Source organism: Aplysia californica, unplaced genomic scaffold (assembly GCF_000002075.1).
Source record: "Aplysia californica isolate F4 #8 unplaced genomic scaffold, AplCal3.0 scaffold00526, whole genome shotgun sequence".
NCBI lineage: Eukaryota > Metazoa > Mollusca > Gastropoda > Aplysiida > Aplysiidae > Aplysia > Aplysia californica.
The window spans coordinates 508010-533714 of NW_004797796.1; the positions used below are offsets into that span (position 1 = coordinate 508010).

At 37.2% G+C, this 25705-nt stretch overlaps 1 protein-coding gene across 4 annotated transcripts in view; it reads left to right on the forward strand.

Moving 5' to 3' along the window:
• Positions 1-25363, forward strand: part of LOC101863838 (acyl-coenzyme A synthetase ACSM3, mitochondrial) — a 42228-nt gene extending 16865 nt beyond the window's left edge. For 3 of the 4 annotated variants that reach the window (XM_005106337.3, XM_005106336.3, XM_013086958.2), the window contains exons 7-16: positions 3063-3117; positions 3407-3528; positions 4548-4704; positions 8661-8789; positions 14239-14313; positions 16389-16571; positions 18047-18174; positions 20213-20312; positions 21733-21852; positions 23954-25363. In XM_005106337.3, the coding sequence (XP_005106394.1) occupies positions 3063-3117; positions 3407-3528; positions 4548-4704; positions 8661-8789; positions 14239-14313; positions 16389-16571; positions 18047-18174; positions 20213-20312; positions 21733-21852; positions 23954-24040 (1156 nt within the window). In that variant the 3' untranslated portion in view covers positions 24041-25363. Of the gene's footprint in view, positions 1-3062; positions 3118-3406; positions 3529-4547; positions 4705-8468; positions 8598-8660; positions 8790-14238; positions 14314-16388; positions 16572-18046; positions 18175-20212; positions 20313-21732; positions 21853-23953 lie in introns of all 4 variants that reach the window. The other variant, XM_005106334.3, reaches the window with a different exon arrangement.
• Positions 25364-25705: the final 342 nt, after the last annotated feature.

Here is a 25705-nt window from a genome sequence, read left to right on the forward strand (position 1 = left end):
ACGTTTCAACTGTATTTTGACTGTTCGTGAATTTATATTGCATTGTATATTTTTAGTGAACACATTTTCAACCTCACTGCGAGACTGTTTTTCTGGTATAAAATTTTACACATATGCATTTATATTATATGTATAATACTTTGTTTTACGTACACATTTGTGTCGATTAATTTTTAAGATGTGATGTCTTTTTCATTGTAATGCGCATTGAGCATCTTTTAGGAAATGGAAATGCGCAGTATAAATGCTATTTATTATTATTATTATTAATGCTTATGTAAGACTTAGAACATTGTACGAAGAAACCGGGCAAGAAATGAGATTGTTAAAGAACAAGATGGCTCAACTCTCTGCTTTGAGTACATAGATAAACAATGAATAAAATGGTTATGAAATCTGTCAAGATTACCTCCAGACTGTAGCGAAGACGTAGCGAAGACGGATTGATAGACAGAGAAATAGAAACAAGAATAAAAAAAAGGCCAACTAGTAAAAGCTGTCAATTCTTTGCCATATCGACAGACCGAAGGGCTAGAACCCAAATGGCCGTGGATCGGAAAAGTAAAGTAAAGTAAACTAAGTCTGCTTTTTTCCTGGTTGTCACTCAGTCATTATAAGTACATTCATAATTTTTGTGACAGATAATGTTTAGAAGTATAATTTTAATCCCAAAATTTGCTCACTTTAAAGGGATGATGGTATAAAGTTTTGCCTTAATGCATATATGGAAAAGGTTTCTGAAAATGACAGTATTTGTCACTGAAGAAGGATTTGCTTCTCCTTATAACAAATTTGTAAAGATTTTTTAGATTTAATCCCATGATTATGGGCACTGTTGGAAGAATCAGAGGACAACGACTGGACAGCATCTTGGTATTATTCGAAACTGCTAGACATCACTAAGGACACAAAATGGAAAAACACTACGGTTCCAAGTAAGATTAGGAGTATGTTTATTGTCCCATTTACTATTTATAACATACAAGGATGAAATGACAGCAGAGGCTAAACCAGAGGACAACACAATAAACAAGCTTCTTTTTTCTGATGATCAGAGCATACTAAGTAACAACGAGAAAATCCTCCAAGAACAAGTAAACAAACTGAACAAAAGCTGAAAAGATCACAGCAAAGAAGATCAACACGAGCAAAGCTGAGGCACTGAAAATCAGCGAAGCACCAGGACCCCTAAATATCACAGTCGACAACAGCAAGTTCAAACAGTAGAAGAGTTCAAGTATGTGGGAAGTGTATTTTGCCAAGACGGATTGATGGACAGAGAAATAGAAACAAGAATAAAAAAGGCCGACTAGCACCATTACTTTCACATCCCAACATTGCAATGGAAACAAAACCTACTTCATACCAACACTGTGCTACCAAGGCCAAACATTGACAATAAACAAGAGTCACCAAAGTAAAGTAAACACCTGTCAAGTGAAATGCCCCAACAATTTCCATTTTCAAAAATCAGCTGAAGCATTTTTTATTCACAAAAGCATACCTGTCAAAATGATGTACTGTGATATATATGCATGTGTATGCCAGACTGTGAGACTGAAGAAATAGCGAGTGAGAATGAGAGAGAGAAAAAGAGAGAGATAGAGAGAGAAAAAGAGAGAGATAGAGAGAGAAAAGAGAGAGAAAAGAGAGAGATAGCGAGAGAGGGAGAGAGAAAGAGAGAGAGAGATAGAGGGAGAGGGAGAGAGAGAGAGAGAGAGAGAGAGAGAGAGAGAGAGAGAGAGAGAGAGAGGAAATGTTTTTCTATCTGTATAGAATTAATGTTTTAATGAATGTTTCTAGTTACTCACGTTTCAACTGTATTTTGACTGTTCGTGAATTTATATTGCATTGTATATTTTTAGTGAACACATTTTCAACCTCACTGCGAGACTGTTTTTCTGGTATAAAATTTTACACATATGCATTTATATTATATGTATAATACTTTGTTTTACGTACACATTTGTGTCGATTAATTTTTAAGATGTGATGTCTTTTTCATTGTAATGCGCATTGAGCATCTTTTAGGAAATGGAAATGCGCAGTATAAATGCTATTTATTATTATTATTATTAATGCTTATGTAAGACTTAGAACATTGTACGAAGAAACCGGGCAAGAAATGAGATTGTTAAAGAACAAGATGGCTCAACTCTCTGCTTTGAGTACATAGATAAACAATGAATAAAATGGTTATGAAATCTGTCAAGATTACCTCCAGACTGTAGCGAAGACGTAGCGAAGACGGATTGATAGACAGAGAAATAGAAACAAGAATAAGAAAAAGGCCAACTAGCACCATTACTTTCACATCCCAACGTTGCAATGGAAACAAAACTCACTTCACACCAACACTGTACTACCAAGGCCAAACATGGACAATTAACTGTGAGAGCATACAACCAGAGATCAGATGGATACAGAGGAAGAAGCTGGCCCAGGAAAAGATTGAGGAGAGGCTCTGAGAAACATTAGACAAAAACTATGTAACCATGCAACAGGTGATGCTACAAACAAGGGAAAGACTTTTGCTTCTCTGTTTTTATGCCATAAGGTAACAGAGGCCTGAACAAGAAAAGTAAAGGTCAGTAATCCCATGACATTTTTTGGACAGTTTGAATTAATACCTCTTGAAAAATGATCCTTTTCTATCATTTGCAAGACAGTGATGTCGGCAGAAACGTTTTACTAAAATTTGTATATGCTCAAACAGAAAGTGAGCATTGATAAAAGATCTCACAGAAGACGTTACTTGAAATATGCTCATTATATCTTCTTTTTATTCTTTTTCTTTTCTTCTTCCCCTCTGCTTCGCCCTCTGTTTCTGCTACCGCTGCTGTTTCTCCTGCTGTTTTCCCTCATACCCTTCAACTGTATGTCTTTGTACAGTTCATCCATGTACTTCCTCCTTGCTTTTCTTCCTTTCCGATAGCATTTTGGCTCCATTCTCTGCATCATTCTATCAGCAATTTTTATATCTGAATCCTATTCACCTATCACAAACATGAGAAAAGTTGTAAAATGGAGATAAACATTATAAATACAATTTCCTCTTTTAGGCCAGGATGGGTCAATTACCATTCTCTGGTGGAGAAAGCTTCTGCAGATTTCCAGGTAAGTTGAGTTGAAGAATATATGTTTTTTTAATGAATGGCTTTCCAAGATCAAAAACTTGCAAGAGGAATTTTACTTGTTTATCCGATCCTTATGCTTTACATAGCAGTCTGTCAAAATGATTTTTTGAGAAATGCTGAAAGTTTCAAAGAGATCTTCGCTTTAGAAGTATTGTAAAATGTGAAGAATACAACCCCGGGGTACAAAATAACACCAGGGCGTATGGATAGGGTTAATATAACATACAGGGGTAAAGTTTGTCAGTATATCTGCATTTTCTGTGCCGCAGACCGCTAAGACCAAAGCGACGGATCCAATGACTTTGTTCTTCACAAGTGGAACAACCGGTGCACCTAAGATGGCGGAACTTTCTCATGCCAGCTATGGCCTGGGCCATACACTGACTGCCAGGTAGGAGGTTCATGTAACATTCTGTATGGTATTATTAGTGTGAAAGAGATGGTGTGCTATTTTCAAACTTGAATTTTTATATTGTAAAACTGCCTTTTGATCTTTCATGGATCTGCTTAATGTTGTCGGGAAAAGGCAATTCAAGCACATGCACGAGAGGTCAAAGTTAGACTTTGTGGAATATTAACGCTTTGAAGTACAGAATTCTTCTAGCCCTTTCTTTTAATGGACTTCAGTGATGAAAGTCTTCCATTTTACTTTAATAACATTTTCCCCCAAGTGAAAAATAGATTATACAAAGATTTAAAAAAAGGGGATTGTTCAGACTATCTGTGACAAATAAAATTACAACTAGATATCTACTTCTGCAGGGATTTTGTGACATCCTTTTTGTCCACTTTTTCTAAACTGTGAGGTACTGTTATTTTTATACATGTATTAGTACTGCCCAACTTAAACTGAAAGATGTTGATGAGATAAAAAGAGTTTTAAAAAAATAAGCTTTCATTTTAATGACTACACTCGTCCACTTGATGTCAATTTTCTCGTAAGGAGTCAAAGTAGAGTTATGCTTTTTGATCAAAGCATGGCAAATATATTAACACTTTGCGGTCAATTGCCGCAATAATGGGACTCTGAAAATTACCAATTCTGGTCACCTGACGCAGTTCTGTGACAGGCCCAAGAATTCCGTTGCAGTCACTCTGGCTGGATGACCAGATGGGGAATTTTGTTCTGCTGGCTGTTTGACTGTAAAGTGTTAAACTCGATTTGTATTTGTTTTGCTTTTGAAATGAAGAACATAAAGGAAAAAGCAATGAAAAAGAATTGTTTTGAGTGTAATCGTGCTTATATAACTTTGGAAAGAAGCAGGTTTTTGGGACTTAAAATGGGTATTTATGGTAGTACTTGCTTTCAAATCTATCTCCCATCTAGTCCCAACACTATTGTGACATCCAGTTTCTTCATTTATTTTTAACTTCCATGTAATTGTGTGTTATGTTATTGCTCTCTTTCAGATACTTTTTGCAAAGCACTTCTCGGTCAGTGGTGTGGAACCTGTCCGACACAGGCTGGGCCAAGTGTGCATGGTCTTCTTTATTTGCTGCTTGGATTCATGGGTCATGTGTTTTTATCTACAATTCTGCGGCCTTTGATCCGGCTGAAACTCTACAGGTTGGATTTGGTTGAATTTTTGCTTTGAAGAGGTGTCAGAATTATGTGAAGAGGAAAGTTCAAAGAAGTTAATGTGGAAACTGCTTAACCTTTTCATATAACTTCACGCGAGGTATTCCTTTTTTGTCTTCAGATAGAGTTATAAGCATTGTGAACTTTCATCTGGTTCAAGTTTTGAGAGTTTTGGAAGTTTTGGGAGTAATAAATGCTTAACCTTTTTTTTAAAAAAGTGGATGTTTGTCACCTTTGGTTGGATATTTTGTCATCATGACTGGTGAGTTATATTTTCATAATTTTTTTCCGTAACTTTACCCATTATTTGATGAGAAAGAAAGTCTTTTTTTTCACAATAATCATTTTAACTGAGAGTGTGTGTGTGTTGTTTTTTTTTGGGGGGGGCTGTAATTGTAATATTTTTCACTGGATCATATCAACTCCTTATGTTTTGTAGAATAGCTTGTTAGGATCGATTATGGAATTTAAAAAGTATCTTAATGATCATAGTCAGTATCAGTGAAGTAAATCTTAATTCTGTTTCCTCTTCTTTTCTGTTATTTCTTTCAATTGGATTTTGGCGTTGTGCAACATAAACCTTTTGTACCCTTCTTTCAAGTAAAGAAGTTTTTGAGGTTCACGCATTCCTGATCCTTCAGAAGGGAGGAACTTTGCTTTTACTCCTCGTAACACTTTCCCTACCGTGAGCTGCATTTTGCGCTCGCGGACGTGGCCTCGCTAGACTGAGAGCCGCAAAATACGACTCGAGTGGCTCCCTATCTATTCCAATCCAGTAATGAGAAGACACGAAATTCTTGGCTGATCCACGTTCCCAAAATAATAGAAAAGACTTCCTGTTAGCACATAAGAAAGAAAATGTAGCACTGAGAGACGATTTTTAGTCATTTCAGCGCTTTTTTTGTCCCCTTCGAAACGTAAAAAAAGATTTTAAAAAGCGCTCCCCTGACTTCAGTATATGTCTCATATTTTCACTTCTGTATTAGGTACACATACATAACTTTCAGTATTTCTTTGCATTACTTGAGGCAACCTACCAGGGAAGTTTGAATGATGCTGTTGTACTTTTTTAGATATGACCTCTCAAAGCTGGAAAATTGTGGATTTCATATGGCATCTTCGATATTGCATAATCACGTTTAGAACCCCCAAACTAATATAATTGGAGTAAATCTTCTATATTGTATCACCATCTGATAACCCACACAGTTTCATTAAAAGCAATTTTTAAAGGAAAAAATAGTCTACAGATTTTCGCTAAAGTGTTTTTATAGGTGTTTAAAGCATTGATTTATCGTTAGATGCCTTTGTTTTGAAATAAAACAGTTTTTTCCTTCTCCTGTAAAATTTACCTCGCTGGGGTTAGTCGGTTTTATCACAAGGCCGACGATATGCAGATTAAAAACCGTAGATCAGAAATTTTTTTTTCGAAAGTGCTTCTTGTGTTGCTCTTCGAGCTTTTGAAGATGAAATTCAAAAGCAGTGGAGAGACTTCAAAGCGAACAGAAACATATTAACGGATGCCATTTTAACGCCAAACTTATAGGATCCTGAGCTTTTTGACCTCTTTGTTGAGTCTCAAATCGGAGGAGGAATAACTGGTCTCATTGTACAAGGGCCAAATCTTCCACAGTTGTATAGATGAAAGAATTGCTTTCATATTAGATTTTCTTGTAGGGAAGAAGCTCAAAGTCATCCTCTTTGTCTTACTCTGACGCCATTTTCCCAAAGAAGTGACACACTTTCCTATAATCCCAGGTTCAATGACCACAAATTTACGTTTTTCAGGTTCCATGGGAAGGGTGCCACTTTCGAACCAAAACCCAGACAGCCTGTCTTTTTGGGGTAGATTTTGTTCATATGCGATGTTTCTGGTATAATTATAATATTCTCCATGATATTAATATAGAGGTGTGAAAACTTAGATACACCCTTGTCAAAAATACAACTTTCTTCACAGCAGATGAAAGATTTTGCTCAGTGAGGTGGCAAAAACACAGCAAGCTAAACCTTAAAATGAATAATCATTTTAACTGAGAGTGTGTGTGTGTTGTTTTTTTTGGGGGGGGGCTGTAATTGTAATATTTTTCACTGGATCATATCAACTCCTTATGTTTTGTAGAATAGCTTGTTAGGATCGATTATGGAATTTAAAAAGTATCTTAATGATCATAGTCAGTATCAGTGAAGTAAATCTTAATTCTGTTTCCTCTTCTTTTCTGTTATTTCTTTCAATTGGATTTTGGCGTTGTGCAACATAAACCTTTTGTACCCTTCTTTCAAGTAAAGAAGTTTTTGAGGTTCACGCATTCCTGATCCTTCAGAAGGGAGGAACTTTGCTTTTACTCCTCTTAACACTTTCCCTACCGTGAGCTGCATTTTGCGCTCGCGGACGTGGCCTCGCTAGACTGAGAGCCGCAAAATACGACTCGAGTGGCTCCCTATCTATTCCAATCCAGTAATGAGAAGACACGAAATTCTTGGCTGATCCACGTTCCCAAAATAATAGAAAAGACTTCCTGTTAGCACATAAGAAAGAAAATGTAGCACTGAGAGACGATTTTTAGTCATTTCAGCGCTTTTTTTGTCCCCTTCGAAACGTAAAAAAAGATTTTAAAAAGCGCTCCCCTGACTTCAGTATATGTCTCATATTTTCACTTCTGTATTAGGTACACATACATAACTTTCAGTATTTCTTTGCATTACTTGAGGCAACCTACCAGGGAAGTTTGAATGATGCTGTTGTACTTTTTTAGATATGACCTCTCAAAGCTGGAAAATTGTGGATTTCATATGGCATCTTCGATATTGCATAATCACGTTTAGAACCCCCAAACTAATATAATTGGAGTAAATCTTCTATATTGTATCACCATCTGATAGATTATTTTTTTTATCTTCAGTTTGATGGGCCGTATGATATGGTTTGTGTGTGTTTAGTTGGATGTTTTGACATTTTCCTTTGGTTGGGTAGGTCAAGGAAAAGCCCTTGGCCAGTGGTGGATTTTGGCCTGGTAGGAAAAGAGTTAAGTAAGGAGAAACAATCTGGGAGTTCCAGTTACTAAGTGAGAACATTATGGACTTATTGCCAGTTCAAAGTTCAAGAAAATGGGAATTTTTTTCAAATAGAATCATCAAGGTGTTCATAACTTACAAAAAATTTGAGGACTGTGTTCTAACCAGCAGTGATCTCTATACTTGTACAACAAATTTGAGGACTGTGTTCTAACCAGCAGTGATCTCTATACTTGTACAACAAATTTGAGGACTGTGTTCTAACCAGCAGTGATCTCTATACTTGTACAACAAATTTGAGGACTGTGTTCTAACCAGCAGTGATCTCTATACTTGTACAACAAATTTGAGGACTGTGTTCTAACCAGCAGTGATCTCTATACTTGTACAACAAATTTGAGGACTGTGTTCTAACCAGCAGTGATCTCTATACTTGTACAACAAATTTGAGGACTGTGTTCTAACCAGCAGTGATCTCTATACTTGTACAACAAATTTGAGGACTGTGTTCTAACCAGCAGTGATCTCTATACTTGTACAACAAATTTGAGGACTGTGTTCTAACCAGCAGTGATCTCTATACTTGTACAACTTACATCATGGTGTACTCCTCCCACCTCCCTCCCCGAGGAAAAGAAAAAGAAAAGTTATTTACCAGTGCAATTCAGTTCCTTTGACAAAATGGTGTTCAGCTCAGTGGTGTCAACATTATGCACTAACTTGACCTCTTCACCCAGGTTCTGAAAGACTATCCTGTGGAGATATTATGTGCTCCGCCCACTGCGTACCGACACTTGGTGAAGGGTCACTTAGAACCGGGCATGTTAAAGAGTTTGAAACATGCGATATGTGGAGGAGAACCTGTCGTGAGTATGGCCTTGTAGCGGCTTTATCTTTTTTTAACAGCACGTTTTCTTTTATATTCCCAGGTGCTGGCTTCATACCCAGTTACGCACTTTTGTAGCGCTCCTTCAGGATACAGACTGTTAGTGACTCAGTCTCAATTTGCGCACCGCTACCCAGCTCTGAAATATTGCTTTGCTGCTGGTGAACCGTCTGTAAGTTTATGCATCTCACAGAATAATTAGCTTATTGCCTGCTAACCATAAGTCGTGCCTGTGTGCTGGGACAAATTCTCCAGGGGCCATGCCTGACATGACTCATTTCTTTGAAGGGCAATAGCTCGCTTACTATTAGTGCTAGATATAGCAAAGCAATAGCAAATAGAAGAGAAATGAACATAAAATTCCCATGGTAGAGATATTTTTTTTAGCTAGATATATTCTGCTAAATAATTTGACAGGTGAAAGTGAGTGAGTTTTTTTCTTGTAATTTGGAATGCTGACTGTGTCATTCAATACATCTATGTCTATTCTCTTTTGTACTTCTTCATTCCATCTTTTCTGTCTCCGCAACATTCTAAGAGTTCTTTTTATACATTTCATTTCAAAAGATGTAATCTTTTTTGTATCTTGTTCGTTGATGGTCCATGCTTCACCTCAGAATTCTTATTTTTGTATCTTTGCATTGGCCTTTCCAGACATATGTCATCTTTTTGAGTTTTGATAATAAGTAGTCTGTGTTGAAAGGGCACTAAACCCTTACACTTACTTATTAGTACATTCTTTCTCAGCGTCTATTCCATCTCCTTTTAGTTTTCTTGGACTTTGTCAAAATTTTTCCTGTTTTTGTCTTTTATTACTCCTAGTCAATTTTGGAATGATTTGGCAAGTTTGTTTAATTCTTTGTACATTTCTCTGCTCTAGTTTTCTTTCATGTTTTTTTTTTCTTCTATTCTCTAACATTTTAAAAGTCAGGTATGTTTTCTTTTCTCCTCTGCGCTTCATCAGTCACTCGAGGCTGTCTTCTTTTGTGTATTTTCTTCAGGTGTTTTGATGCTATGAAAATCTTTTGTGCCTTGTTTGCAGTTTCACTTGGTTCTTTTTACTTCAATGTCCATGAGCAGTATTTGGAAACAATTTTTGACTTCATCTTTATAATTCTCTTCTTTGTCTTCTACATCATAACATTTTCTTACTTTTCAATCTTGGCTTTAGTATTCCTTCCAGGAGTTAAAGATCTGTGTCACAGTCAGCTTTTCGTTCGGTTGTAACATCTTGTATTACAGAGTTCCACCTCTTTTCCGTCATTATGCTGTCAGTTTGGTTTGGTTTTTTTTAAAAATCTGAAGATGTCCATAAATACAATCTTTTTGGGTACTTTTGAAACTTGCTGTTCAGTATCGATAGCAGGTGATTTGCTAAGTCAATAAGTGTACTTCCTCTTTGATTTCTTTTTCTTAACCCAAAGTTACCTACTGTTTCTTATTCTTCAATGTTTGTTTTTTCCTGCCTTGGCATTGAAATCGACATTGCTTTACTAATATCAACAATGCTCTACTAACTAACATACCTTATACCACTCTTCACAGACTACAGTGGTTTCAGAATCATCAGCGGGTCCCATGTTGGATTCTGTGTTTTTCTCAGTTGTGTCGAGAGCTTGTTGACAGAAGCACTTGTTGTAGTTTGCCATTGCTTTCTATAAGAGCAGTGTCCTTACTGGGCGGTTATCCTAGTCATTGACTGTCCTAGTCTCTGTCTTCATATGCCCGCCATGACATCACTGTGGGTGGTTGGCGAGTGCTCTGGTGTGGTTTGCTCCTTCTTTCGTATCAAACATTTATCGTCCTTATTTCTCATCCTTCTTTTTTGTGTATGTTTCTCTCTTGTAACACCAGTGGCGGTGGGTGGTGAAAGGCTCATGGGCTTGAGCCCCCCCTCCCCACCCCCCACCCCCCAACTCTATCCCAATGTAAATGAAAATAATGAAATAATCTGTTGAAACTGTTATGATCGCAGGCAATGAACACTGAGTAATCAACTTGGCGGCTTGCTTGTTTATCCAATCACTGTTGTCACCGCTTAGAATTATAATAACCTAACAGCCAATCAAATGTTGTTAGGGATCAGAAAAGGTAAGCCCGTTCCCACGCTCCCTTCGTAATGAAACCCCTCTTGTAAAAAGGTAGAAGACTTGAAAAAAATAACACTGCACGGAGGGCTCATGCTCTCCTAGCCCTGACAATGGGGTGAAAGTTTACGACACACTTTCCCCCAGGGACATTGGACCTTTGTTGTGCTCTGTACTTTCCACGACTACACGGCCTAATCCAGCTAATAAATGATGTTTGGAGTGCTTTGTGTGCATGTTTGTGTGTGTGCCGCTGAGATTTAACAGCAATTAATTACATCAAACCACTTTTGAGACAACTTTTTCTTTGGCTGAAAATTCATTAGAGAAATTTGGAGGTTAAACGGCTTCGTCCCCACAATCCAGAAGAATTTAAACAAAGAGATGGAAGACAAAGGTGACTCGCCTCGTTTGAATGCTTCTCAAAATGCCGTGGCTCATAACAAGTTGTGCAAGTAAAAATTGTCATTGATGAGCTGTGACGTAGGCCATATGCGTAATCAAAATGTGTGTGAGAAGTGGGAAGTGCTGTGAACAATACCATTTTACGTGTGACAGAGATTTCAAGTATTTTATATAAATTTATGAAGAAAAGATTTTTAATCTAACCCCAATAGTTCTAGAAAAATATGATTTAATTAAGACAGATTGATACAAATTGCTATGCAAAGTATGGATGACATTGATTCACCTGTTAAAGAGATATTTGAGGATAAGTTACACCTCAAATTTTTGACGGCACTATAGGCCTACTGGCTTTTGTAGTTTGATTTTTGCCAGTATTTCAAAGTGGAGAAGTGTGCAAAGGCCTTAGTTGGAATCCAGTTTTGTTTTTTTTGGTAGACGAAAAAGATAAAAGAAAAAGAACAAGGGCAACCAAAAAAGAAAAATAGAAAAGAAGGAATCATTCTATATTGATCTGTATGATGCAAAAGGGATAAATTAATGTGAGCAGTAGGTATCATAATGGAACTAATTTAGCCGTATTGCATAATTCAACTTGTAACTTTTTTCTATCACTGCATTGTGATGTAGAGTTTTGAACTTAAGTTTCGAAAGTTGTCTTTTTCTGTGTATATTTTTGAGTCACTTTTCTCTGTTTTGGAAATTTTCTTTAATATCTTGATTCCTTATCATTTTGGGTGTTTTTAAAATCTATTTTTTTCATAACTTTAGCACCAGTGCACCTTTTATTCATGATTTTAATTTTATCCCTTTTTTTACAACGTTAATTTTACTGGAATGTAGATAATGCATGGACTTTGATAGTTTTAGTGGATATTCCTTTCTAGGCAGTGTTTTCTTTGTTTTTTCAGAGGAATACTAAACGTGTTTGAGTCTTTGGTAAATCTGTTTGAGCTCCTCTTGAAATGTAGATAAAAAAAACAGGAGAAAAGACAGAGATTGAGATCTTGGTTTGAGGAATCAGTACATTGACCTATTTGACTTTGGTTAGTTTGACTGTATGATTTGTTCTCTTATACGGGGTGCCTAGTGTGGATGGGATCGAGTCGCCCGTAGCTGTTTTGCGCCGTCAATCTGACCAGCAAGCCGCCCCGCCCCGACCCAGTCCCCCAATGGGCACACCCCGTATTAGCACTAAACCTTTACTGGAAGAATACTTTCTTTTCTGTGGGTGTCTTTCACTTTAACCCCAATACTTTTAACTTCATATCTTTGTACACTCTTACGTGTCTAACTAATCTAATAATTGCTATGATGTAGTAAGCTCTTTAGTTGTATTAAAATGTAAGAGCATGTGGCTGGAAATATCTCTTTACATCTACATTTGCATGAAGCTGTCCTTGATTAACCTTTGGGGTTTGGATATTTTTGGTCTGATCACATTTATTCTTTTTATGTACTCTTCTCTTTCTGTCTCAGAATGTTTTTGTCTTTTTTTACCCTCCATCAGGTTTTTCGATCTTGCTCCTCCTTCCGATGAGGTAGTAAAACGAGTTTACCAATTTCTAAAGGTTTTTGTTCTGTTGAGTGCCATCACCAATGTGTTTCTCTGATTATATAGATTCAGCTTTTCAATATTTGAGTCTCAAATACTTTTCAAAAATCTGTTTTTTTACAGTACTTTTAAATTATGAAAAATATTTCTTTTACTCACTATGTGATCATCTAGAATGGTAACAATGTAACATTGTACTAAATGAATGAGCTTTACCTGTTTTGACTTTTGTGAATCGGTCCACAAAAAAATATTGACTGAAATGAAAAGTAGTGCTTGAGATTGAAACTCTTCAAATTTAATCTACAGTAAGAAAGGTTCATGATTTGTATTTTTATGTCAGATTTCAAAAGCTACTCATAAAAGCAATGCCCTTTTTGTTCAACACCTTTCTTCTGAAATATTTGACTAAATGTTATGGTACTATGAAAGTCATACTTTTTCTTAAAGCATTGTTCGATTTTATCTTTGGTATTGTTGTGAGTTTATTTTGAAGAAGTTGCGACCAATGTTTTTTTCCCATTCCTTTAAGTGGTAGATGAATGTGTTTATTGGTGACATACACTTAGTTCTAAGAACAAGGCGGCTAACCCAGATTTCGGGGGTTTCCAGAAATCTTGACCTACACCAAAAGTGGGCATTGCCCTTCCTATAGGAGAAGTTTGGATTCATTGGTGTGTATATTTGTTTGGTTTTAGAGAAAACTCTCCTGGTCATTTAGAGAAACTGAACAAGGGGCAAAAACTTTACCTTCGATTTTCTCAAAACAGCATTTTTTTGGGATAGCCTCCTTGTGCTTAAAAGCGACCAATTTACGTGTTGCTCATAACCCTGCAAGTGGTTTTTAAGGCACACTGGTAGATCCTACTTCTTTTCTCTTCCTCTGTTGTTTCTGTCTGTTTATTAGTCTTGCTCTTCTCCTGTACTTAATGGCCATTATTGTGTTGTTCTTCTTTTAATTTTTCTCACCGGACATGTGCCAGTTTTTGAAATGGGATAATAGTCTAATGGCCCTTTCATGCATTATAAAATGATCCAAGAGATTTTTGTGGGCTATGGTATGAGCCTGATGGCCCTTTCATGCATTATAAGCTTATTCAAGAGACAGGACCACCTAATTTAATGTCCATTTCTGATAGGACAGAGCCATGCTGGTAGACTGCTCGTACAACTCAAGTTCAAGAATGTCTCTTTTTGGGATCTCAAATGGAGCGGCCAGCACTACAGTCTTGCATGATGCAGAGATTATGGCCTGCACCCAACACCTCCCCCAACCCCCAGTTATAGGAGGGACAATGCCTTTTTTTTGGCTCTCTCTCTATACCATGGCATTTCTGATGCAAGGAAGGCATCATGTCTCCATGCTCACTATGTTTGTTTTCTATTTAAATCTTTTTTGTGCTGATCTCTCAGCCAAGGATCTGGTCCTGTAAAAAACAGATAGTATAAAGAGTGTACTTTGTTAGCCTTTTAGAAATTTCCTGTTTATGTTTTAGTGCAGAGGTTAAACAACGGCCTGTTCTCCTTCTTAACTTGAGCCAATATGCGAAAGGTTGTCTTTTGTGTATTGTTAGAACCCAGAGATGATAGAGCTGTGGAAAAAAGGCACAGGGCTGGACATTCATGAAGGATATGGCCAGACCGAAACCGTAAGTACCCATTGCTGTTTCAGATATGAAAAGGGAACAATGTTTTATGACAAATGGAGAGTACAATAAGTCTAGTGCTATAAAACCTGGCTTGAAGGTACCCAAATGGACCATCAGGACCACCATTGTCTGTTGTGAGTTATGTTTTGTGAGGAGGAGCCAAGGACGGTCTTGCATTCGATAGTCAAAGTATACAGTAGAAAAGATACTTTTTCGGTCCGTTACTCTCCTATTCTTTTCCTCATAAACTGCCTGGCCTTCATAACATAATTTTTTGCACAATGTGTGTTGAGGTACTGTGTTCACAGTGAAACATGGTTTTTGTGTGCATCACCTTCCCATGGCACATGACTGAGAGAAAGCAGTTTAATATTTAAGCCCTGGGCCCCTTAGCTTGCAGGATCTGAGCACCAGAGCTCCCATGGTTTGAATTCTAGACTTCTTACACCTTACATGGAGACTCAGGTTCCATGCTGAAAATGGCAAAGGTAGTGCATTCTCAGGTGTGCTCTCAGTTTAGGGATGGGGTAAAGAACCTTCAGACACCTTTTCTACTCAGATTTTACACATTTGCATTGTCATACTCTGTAAAATACCAAGTTTTGCTTTGGAGTCTTTTTCGGGGCTATGAGTATACTTGTTGGATTACTGGTCCTGCCTTGGTGAAGACTCACGTCAGACACAAATGTAAACCACTCAGCTCTACGTGTGATTCATAAAATATGGAAATGCAGCAATGGGTAGCTCTGGTTGAAAATTCAGTTTTCCTACAAAATGGTTGTTTGTTTAGTTTTGCAAGTACAACCACTTGAAAAAATATGGCAGTGTGAGATTGGGTCTGGCTGTCAGAATCCAAGCGTCGAAGCTGCTTGTGATAGTCATGCAACTAAAGGATGGTTTCTTGTCACACAATAATTTCTTTGCACATCAAGATAAAACTATTGTTTTATAAAAGTGCTTAAAATTTTCAAGAATACTTCTATAATAATTATTGCATTTATATAGCACATTTCCATACTCTGCTGCATGCTCTATGCGCTTTACAGCCATTATTACCCAAACAGACGCTAGAACACTCAGAAACATTCTCAGCTTTCCACGAAGCATACAGTGCAAGCTGTGGATTTTACGCTTTCAAACACTGACAAACTGACAATATCTTTCGCAGTCTATATCCAGGTACCCATTCCCACCTGGGTGAAGTGAGGAAAATTTGTGTAAGTGTGAAGTCCCTTTCCCATGCCAGTGCCACATCAAAAGCTAAAGATAAATGAAGGAGTGACAACTCTTTGAAGAGTACATTGTAATTCATAATCATTTAACATGGCTGTCCCAGGACTAGCATTTTGTCCATGGAAAAATTGTCATCAATATGAAAGATGAAAAGAGGAAGCAGTGAAAGTACTTGTGCTTTTTAAGCTGATACTCGTTTTGTATGCAGTTTACATATGGTGCATGAGAAATGTGCTTCTATGTATTGAAATTGATATATTTCATTTTAAGAATGGAAATGAATAAAATAAAAGACTTCATTGTTATAGAAAAGTGAATTATCAATATTTTAAAAGATATCCCCTGGGCAGTGAATGAGTGGTGTTATCTGTTCCTTTATTAGTTGCTCTGCATGATGGCTGTAGTAAAGATTTACCCATGAAAACGAATACTTTTCTTTCTTTACTGTTATAAAGTGTACCTCATGCATTCTGTTGTAAAAGTTTCAAGTAGGTCTTTTTCCTCACATTTGCACTATTGTAAACAACTATCAATACAGGGACAGTACTGCTGTAAGCTGATAAAATGCCTGTTTTTGCATTTTGACGCCAAATTTTTCTATTCGTTAAATCGAAAACCTCATCAGTGACCCTACTTGTGTGTAAAAATCAAAGTGAATCTGTGACTAGTTTTGTAATAAATTGGTAATCAAATTTAGGAAAAACTCCTTTAAATGGTTACGCTGACAAAACGCCTCTATCTCGAAACAACTGAATGAAAAAAAGGCGTTTTGTCAGCTTACGGCAGAGTAGTGTCTTTCACTTCACGGTCACAAGTTTGTTGATGATTTTTTTCTCCTGCAGACCCTGATATGTGCTCGCTATGCATGCATTGATTACAAACCAGGCTCAATGGGCAAAGCCTCACCAGGCATTGACCTGGCTGTTGTGGATGATGATGGGAACGTTCTGGAACGCGGAACAGAGGGTAACCTGGCTGTGAAGGTGAAGCCTCATCGACCTGTTGGACTCTTCACTCACTACTTGGTCAGTATTAAGCTTTGGTCTGTATTTTAGTTCACTGGTCATTGTCTTGCTACCTACCTTTGATCCTTTTATAAGGGGTTGTTTACTTTTGATCTTATCACCAGGACTGTTATTTTGTCTGTCATACATTTCGCCTCATGGGCAGTTCATAAACACCAATGAGGTCTGTTCTGTCTTAATTCTCTTTGGTGTCACTACTGTTCTCTCCTAATCTTATATAAACTGCTGGTGATTGGAGGAAGTCTCTTGTAGGTCCTTTTTTTTTTCCCCTCTGTTGTTCTATCTTACCTTTTCCTTGCTCTTACCATCTATTTTTATGATAATGTGCTTCTCTTCGATATAGAACTAAAATTCATGAAATGGATTAGTCATAGTGCAGGTAGAAACAGATTGTTGTAGTCTCCTCAAATTTTCTGATGACTTCCACTTTGGTTTGCTAGCCTATTATTAATGGCTTGTCTTAAGTTTTTGTGAACCAATTCCTACCTAGAGGTGTTGATTGTTGCTTCTCCTGTAGACCCTATAGGGTCAAGGACTGTTGCTGTTTCACCGTGAAGTCGCTGCCATCTTATTTCTATAATTTTACTTGTTCAATGAATGTATAGTTTTGTTCTTTAGATTTTGAATAAACTGAGCCTCTGTTAAAGTTTGTTTTCTCTCTGGAATCTGTCTAAAGGTCTACTTTGTGTGATTCTATTTAATTTCAGAAATCTCATTATTTTGGGGAAATGGAGGAAATTTTAAGTCTTTATTGGGAGGCAGTGGTGTATCTAAACTGTCAAAGTATTGTCTTTGTAGGAAGGCAATAGTTTATTGAAATGATGGAGTCAGTTAAAGCCTAAATAAAAATTCTAATGAAGGAGGAAGTTTTGTGCTGATGATATTCCCAATGGAGAGTTTGAGGACATTTCTGTGATGAGGAAAAGCCAATTGTTGGTATGGCCATGATATTTTGCATGTCTATTTTCCTTTGTTCGTAGCTGACCTGGCATAGCTTTGCTGGTGAGATGGTTTAAACATTGGTCGTCTCTTAATTTTTTCAATGGATGGTCTCTGGGTGCTGTGGTGTAGTCTGCACCTGCTATTTTTCTTCATTCGTTGGTATTTCTGGTTTGTCTCTGACTGAGTCACCTTCATTGTGTTGATCTGATATGAACAATTACGCAGCAATGTGCTCATTGTCTCTGACAAGCCAGTAAACAACAAACTTATGAATGCTTGGTGGGTGCTTTGGTGTTGTTCACTCCTTCTTTGCTATCAAACATCTATCGTCCTTATCTCTCCTCCTTCTTTTCTTTGTACGACACTTTCTAGTTATACCTCTTATCCTTGGCACTTGTGTGATCTGTGTTGCAAGTGTCATAGAACTCTTACTAAAACAAAACTCCAACTAAACATAATATAATATGAATGAATTAGAGAAAGTTATTCCGTCAATGACATGCTCATGAAATGTGAATGCATGTACTCTACAGAATGAACCAGAACGCACAGCTGCTGTTTTCAGGGGAGATTACTACCTGCTTGGTGATCGATGCTACATGGATGAAGAAGACTATGTCTACTTTGTAGGGCGAGCAGACGATGTCATAATTTCATCAGGGTATTTTGTTTCTATCTGTTCCTTTACTGATATTTTGAGATTATAGTCTGCTTTAGTTTTTTAAAATAGTTTTTTACATGTGTGATGAGTGATTTTGTTAAGGTCACTTCTTGTCCGAACCTATTTGGATTGCTTCCTGGGCTTTGGCTGCTCCTATAGTTGAAGTAGGCATTACTTATTATAGGAGATCTTGTTTTACGGTGATAAACCACAATTTTAAGGATTAAATGAAGAACTGACAGAATCATGTCAAACTTGTAGTGTAACTCTTTTAGTATAAAAATACCCTTCGATATCAGCATAGCCTAGAATTGTATATTGTATTGGCCTGAATTCATACCTGTAAATCTTCCGCCAATAGACGGAAATCCGCCAATCGTAAAATCTCCCCTTTTCAAGGGAACCAAACGCCGCTCAGAAATTTTGATAGAAAACCATCGCTGATGGCTCTTGTTAGCTCCATTCAGACACTCTTTTTCCGACCCTTATATTTATTTGTATTTGCCAAAATGTTTGGCGGAACTTTTTGAATTCAATTGTTGTGGAGAATAATGCGAAAGATAATTCTTGCGTACTGTACGGAGTACGGGCCGAGGGCGAATCTTCGGCGATTTGAAATCTGATTCTTGAATTTCTTTCTCATTCTCTCTCCATTGTTCGTTCGAATAGGATGGCCTCTTGAGTTGATTTATGATTTTTGTGGAATTTTAACTTTGATACATTTGATTTTCTATTAGGATTGTGTTCTATTATATTATTGTGAGTGTGTTATCCATAGGTTACCGTATTTTGGCTAGATCTAGATGTAGATAGATTCTAGATCTCCATGTCCAGTATGGCAGGCCTTGCTTTTGTGGATCGCAACAGCGATTTAAAGGCAATTGAAAGCAAGCCCCACAACCCCCCCCCATCATTACTGTATAAAGTAGTTTATTTTGGGTGAGTTAATTTCATTTCATTTTTATTTTCAGGCATTTTTTTTCTTATATTACTGTTATTACCAGTTTGTGTCACTGTATAGATCTATATGTGTTGCTTTTATCAACTATTCGCACATTGTGTCTTTTGGCAGTTTTTGCGTTTTATGATATTCGCGTCGATGAGTTCAGACAATTTTTTGATTGGCCATTTACAGGTATGTGAATTGTATATTGTATACGTTTGCAAGCAAAGCAGTAAACTAATACTAGCAAATTTTGTTCCGAAATGCACATTGTTTATTCCTGAATACGAATCCATGCTGTGTTTGTTGCTAGAACGTCCTACAGAAGAATTAGAGCCAGGTCATTAGCGTGACTTACATGTAATGTCCTAAAGGCAACCTGGAGCGATAAATTTTGCCAACCGCTTTGAAGTCCATGATAAAGCACAAACCTAAAAATCGTGCTTTTTCATGATGTACCTGCTACTTCATAAGGCAACAAAGGGGTTAAGAAAAGAATTTATCATAAAACAATTGTTGTGAATTAGAATCTGGCTTCTGTATCAAATTTAAGTATTTTCTCATTTGCGTAAATATATGATTTTGATCAATTTATTAGGAACTTCAATACCATTTTTAAAAAATGCAATAAAAACACCAACGTTTAGAGGTTGCTCTTGGAACGAGTGTCTCATGTCAAGTGTGTTGGGAGTTGAAAATTTGTCTGAAAAACTTATATAAAAGGTTAAACAATATATTTATAGCATAATATCGTCTTATAAAATAAAGGTTCTAAACGTTTATAAAAAGAAGGGAATTTAAAGTTTTCTTAAAGAGAAACATTGCCCCAAAAGATATCAAGTGAAACTGGGTCATGCTCAAAATTTACCCCTTGAATCTTTTGGAAGGAGGACATTTCTTTTTAAATCTTTCATGTAGCTTGCATTTAGACCTCAGAGTGGGATCGTAGGATGAGTTTTGTGTTGTAAAATTTGATTTCTTAAGTTGTGGGTTTTTTTCAGTTTTGGCTTTGTCCTAATCTACTTCCGAAGTTGTATCCGTTGTCTTGCTAACTTGCTATGAATAACAACTGGATGATAATTTCTATCATCTTAGATATCGCATTGGCCCATTTGAAGTGGAGAGTGCTCTCCTGGAACATCCTGCAGTGTTGGAATCTGCTGTTGTGAGCAGCCCAGATGACATCAGAGGAGAGGTAATGGCTTTTTGTTGGTGGTTTGCGGATACTCTGGTGTAGGTTGCTCCTTCTTTCCTATCAAACATCTATCGTCTTTATATCACTTCCTTCTTTTCTTTGATGTTACTCTCTAGTAACACCTCTCATTTTCGGCACTTATATGACTTAATTGTGTTACAAGTGCCGTTAAAGTCCTACTAAAACTAAAAGTAAAAGGCGGTTCATGAACCAGCATGAGTCAACGAGTCGCATCTAGTATTCATACACTTCTTTTCAGTATTACTCTTCCCTTGTCAGCTTTGGATAAAATGCGACTTTTGTTATTGTTGTTCTTTGAGTACCTAACACTGACAACACAAGCCCAACCGAGCTTGGTGCTTTAAAAAAAAAAACTCTCATAAGATGATTATTGCATATCTTTGTACCTTTTCAACTTGGACATGGATGTTTCTGGGGCAGATTCAGTTGGTATCATTCTGGTTCTGGGCCACTGTGCAGATGACCCTTATTTGAATCTCCTGTGGGGAGTGGTTGAGGGAGTTTTATAGGCTCTCTTCTCACTTGGCTTGGTCCTACTGCAGATGGACTATATATTTGGAGGTCCCTGTTCTGGTATAATCTTACCTTCACATTATTTAAAATGGGTATCTGATCATAAAAGGAAAAAGGTCTGGGCATGTCTCCTCTCAACACTTAACAGTAGGATCAAACGAAAAGGGATGATGTTCAGGGGATTTAATGTCTTATTGTAATGTTTGAAGGAAGACATTTGTAAAAGCTGATGTTTTCTACTCTTGTATCTGACATAATTTCATAAATGGGAGGGAAATGTTTGAAGCATGAGATTTAGGACCTGCGCTAATATTGATTTGTTGATTTTTCTGGAGTAAAAAGATTAATTTTTCAACTCTGGGTTGGTTGGAGGGTTCAGTCATAGGTCTTATTTTTATGACATCCATCTGCTTTTCTGCCTGTCTCTCTTACTTTTTTCCTAGCATTCCATGACTGTTGCTGTGCCTATAGGCTTCTCTTTCATTCAAACTTAAAGTGCTGTATATTGGACAGAATAGTCGTCTGAAAGCTAACTGTAAGACTAGTATGCTTTGTGTGGTTGAAGTTCAAATTCTCTTAAGTACAGTCTAAGACTGTATGCAAAATGATGATTCACTCCTTTTCAAAGTTTATTTAATTAATCGTAGTTGATTTTACAACCCCATCTACACAGTTTGGATCATTTAGGAGGTGGGCTTAGACCCTGCCTGTCAGGCCAACCCAGGCTGAGAGAGAAACAACATCTCCCCAAAAAGACTGAGATACTTGATAAAAATTCTTCGTATTTGGGAATCGAACTCGGGGGCTCTTTTCTCCAAAGGGTGACCGTTCAAGACAGTTTCTACTGTGTGTGGTTAACCTATGCATTTTCTTGTTTGAATTGCAGGTGGTCAAAGCGTTTGTGATTCTGAGCCCAGATTATCGGAATACAGACCCAGAGACCCTGGACCTAGAGTTGAAGAACCATGTTAAAACAGTTACCGCCCCTTACAAGTATCCAAGAAGGGTAAGTGTTTGAATATATGGATATACTATAATGATGAAAAAGAATGAATGGCAATCAATTAACTAGTGCATGTTTTGCTTAAATAAAAGCCTCTACTGGCTTTGCAATTTACATTGATGAAAGGCTTTGATCTTAGTTGAATTATGGAAGTTAATGAAGATGACTGTTCCGTATGGCTGATTTCAGGCTTAAGATGGAGATACAGTGGTCTTTGCCTAAGATCCATGTGCTTCGGAGTAACAAAAATATGGGATCTTAGGTAAATGGGATGCCGTAGCCGAACCATCAGGACGAAGAACCCACTTTTAAATGTATTGATGTGATCCCTTATACAGTGGGAGTCGCATTCAACGAGGTTGCCGGGACCGGCTTGTTGTCCTTGTTGGATCCGACCTCTCTTTGAACATGACTATAAAGTTATTATATTACACGATGTACCAATACCAGTAATTAAAACAGCTGTTCCCCCTGATGACGAAAACCCCAAAAAAGCATCAGTGTGCGGAGTTGGAGCTGTGTTCTGACCGTCCTTTCTGTATTTTAAAATATTTTTTTTTCGAACACTTCTCTTGTGGAAATGTACCCTCTCACATCTGGACCTAGATCTACATAAAGTAAAGGCGGGAGCTTGGATTTTCTGATCAGGGAAGAAAAGAAAATTGAAAAAAATTAAGGTCTCGATCTAGACTTACCCATCCAGAGTTCATCCAGTTTCACACAGCCCACGTCGCGTTCCCTCCCATCCCTACCGTAGGCCAACCCTCGCCCATCCTCCTGGCTTTGGGACCCATATTAGTATTAGGAGGCTCACTAGATAGCAATACAATGCGTTAGGAATGGAGGATGGGCCTTGTGCTTCGCGTGAGATGGAGAGAAAGTACAAAAATTCTTTGATTTTGGGACCGCTAACTGCTTTTATTTGGTTATCGTAACCTCGTTGAAAGCGACTTCGGTCTGTTTGCAACCTTGTTGGAGCTAACGTACATTTACAAAGAGATATAGAGGGAAAAATCAGGGATTAAAGATTGCCTCTTTAGAGCCGACTTCTCGTTGAATGTGACCTCGTTGAATGCGACACCCACTGTAACTTAATATGAAAAAAAATTGGTGAACTTGATGACCAATAACAATGGTCTTTTCCTAATTTGATGAGGCATTCCATGTTTATAAATTTGGCTGTGTGAATTTCATATTTTGGGAGACTGATATTTTCCTTGAATAAATAAACCCATCGGAATTTCTCAAGCCTTTGCCACTCGACTGAAAGCTGCTTATTGGGAAGAATAAGTTCTACATTCCAATCATTGCTGGCAACAGCTACTGCTTTGTTTTTGAGAATATTTTTATGCATACTTAGTGTCAGAATGTTAGTGTTTTTTGTATGACACTTTTATTTTGGGCTGTGGATACCTCCTCTTCTCCTCTTTGTTGGAGACAACATCTAATCAGTTGTTACTGTTGTCCTTCTCTGTTATTGAAAGATGTGTTTCAACTCCATCTTGTATGTCTCTTGGTAATGGATGTAATGCCCAAAACATTGAGTGCTAATTTGTTTCACGTCAGAAGCTTTCAAACACAAGTATATGTTCTTTGTTTTGGCAATCTGTGCAGGTAGGTGGAGAGTGCTACTGGTAGAGCCTGCTTCTTTTCTTTCCACTTTGTTTTTTCTATCCTTCTATATTGCATTCCTCAGCACTCTCTTTCTCAAACTACACTTAACTAAACTGATAAAGTGTGGCTGTTGTTGTTTTCACTTGCAATGTTCTATCACTCCACTCTTTTCGCCATCCTTGCTAAATGGAATGATCCCATACTATACTTGATGCTGATTGTAGAATTAGACAACTACTATTTTGGGTGGTTGGCATGTGCTCTGGTGTGGTTTGCTACTTCCCTAGCAAACATCTATCGTTCTTATCTCTCCTCCTTTTTTGGGGTTTGTTACTCTCTTTTAACACCTGTATAATCTTCTGCACTTTTACAACCTAAATGTGTTGCAAACACAGTAAAACTCTTCTAAAATTAAACCAGACAACTTTTCTTAAAAGTTTATATGGCACAACTTCTTGATGTGATTTCTTTTTACTTGAATTTTCCCCAGATTGAATTTGTCACAGAGTTGCCAAAAACCATAAGTGGGAAAATTCGACGAGTAGAACTTCGCAACAAAGAGTGGAACAAGGAGTAACTGTCAACCTCTGCTTCATGTCATCAACAGTTGACTCTTGTGTAAATGTGTTACTGTGTCCTCGTCTGGGAAGTCATCCACAACATTTTTACTCGTGAGAATACTCCTACAATGACAACTGATTTAGTCAAAAAGCTATCAAATGTCAAGTTTACCTTTTTGTCATTATCATACTCAAAACAATCTTGAAATCCTTTTTTCTTTCCTTATAAGCTGTTGTTGAACCTAATGTACTACAAGTGGTAAATGATAAAAACGTAGCTTTAAAAAAAACCTCAAGTACAGCATAGATGATTTTTGTTCTTTTATCATGTTTGAATGCAAAAACCTTCAAGTGCTGTAAAAAAACATTCTCATGTGTTCATCCATTCCCTGTCTTTTCAATGAAAAAAAGTTGTTGGTTGCTGCCACTTTGTGATTGCATGTCAGGTCACAGGTGCTATTGCTCAACGCCTCAGTGAACTCTTCCTGTTGTTTCCCAAAGCTCAAAATGTCTTCAGAATGTCGAATGTGGGAAAGGTTGTGCTCAAACTTCATATTATATTTTTTTCCTTTGAATCTTATCATAGGTGCCTGCATAATATTTATCATATATAGAGGCAGTTGGTTATTATTATTCCCTTCTTAGGAAATTATTTAGCTCATGTGATGAATCTCTGATTTATTATCCAAATTCATAGCTGTGTCACTGAAACTGCTCATTTTTACAGTTTGTCTTTATTAATAATCATGGAAGGCATGGGGTATAGAATTTCCCATTCTTTTAAAATTGCTGATGGCATGTCTAATTGTGAAACAGGAGAAAGAAAAAATGTTACTTGTAAGTGTAAGTTGTGCATTCTTGGTTGTGAGCTTTATGGAAGTTCACAGGCAGGTCTTTATGCTTCTTTTTCAATGTGGCTGCTCTGTTTTTGTTATTCATGCAAGTTCCACGCAATCTCAAGCTACTATATGGTGCATGTTGAGAGGTCAGTAAAATAATGATACCTCGACTCTTTCTTTGCTACGATTGTCTTTGTTGGTTTTCCGCGTTTGTGAAAAGTAGAGCAGGGAAAAGCCAGTTACGGGTTTTAATTGTTTTTTGTCCTGTGTCCTATTTTATGGTGCCAGATGTTAGTTACATGTACAGCTTTAGATTGTTGGACAATGTTATGGCTGAAAAAATCTCTTGTAATTCATTGCTGCTGCTGCTATAATTTTTGCTTCCGAGGAAAAATTGCTATATGTGTCAAGAATTGTGATGATGATAATGATGATGATGATGATGATGATGATGATGATGTATCAGTTGCGAGCCGTAAAACCCCAAACTAAAAAAAAAAAGATGATGTATCAAAGTAGACTAAGCAATGCTGATGAAAATTTATGAAATCACAATGATGATGATATTTGGTAGCCATTTAGTTTCAATTTTAGCGCCTACTCTAGATCCCCCCAGGCTGTTCTAGGAGGCAGGACATATCTCTCATTCCCTCTCCTCACATAGTTATTGGACTTATTTTATTTTAAAACTCGAGAGTGATGTTTGTTTCCAACAAAAATGTTCAATAAAAGTTATGATACATTATGTAGCATTAAAGTTTCACAAAAAGAAGAAGTGGAAAGAAGGATTGGGTACCTTCTAGATGTTATATCATGGATTGACACTGAAAGAATTAAGGACTG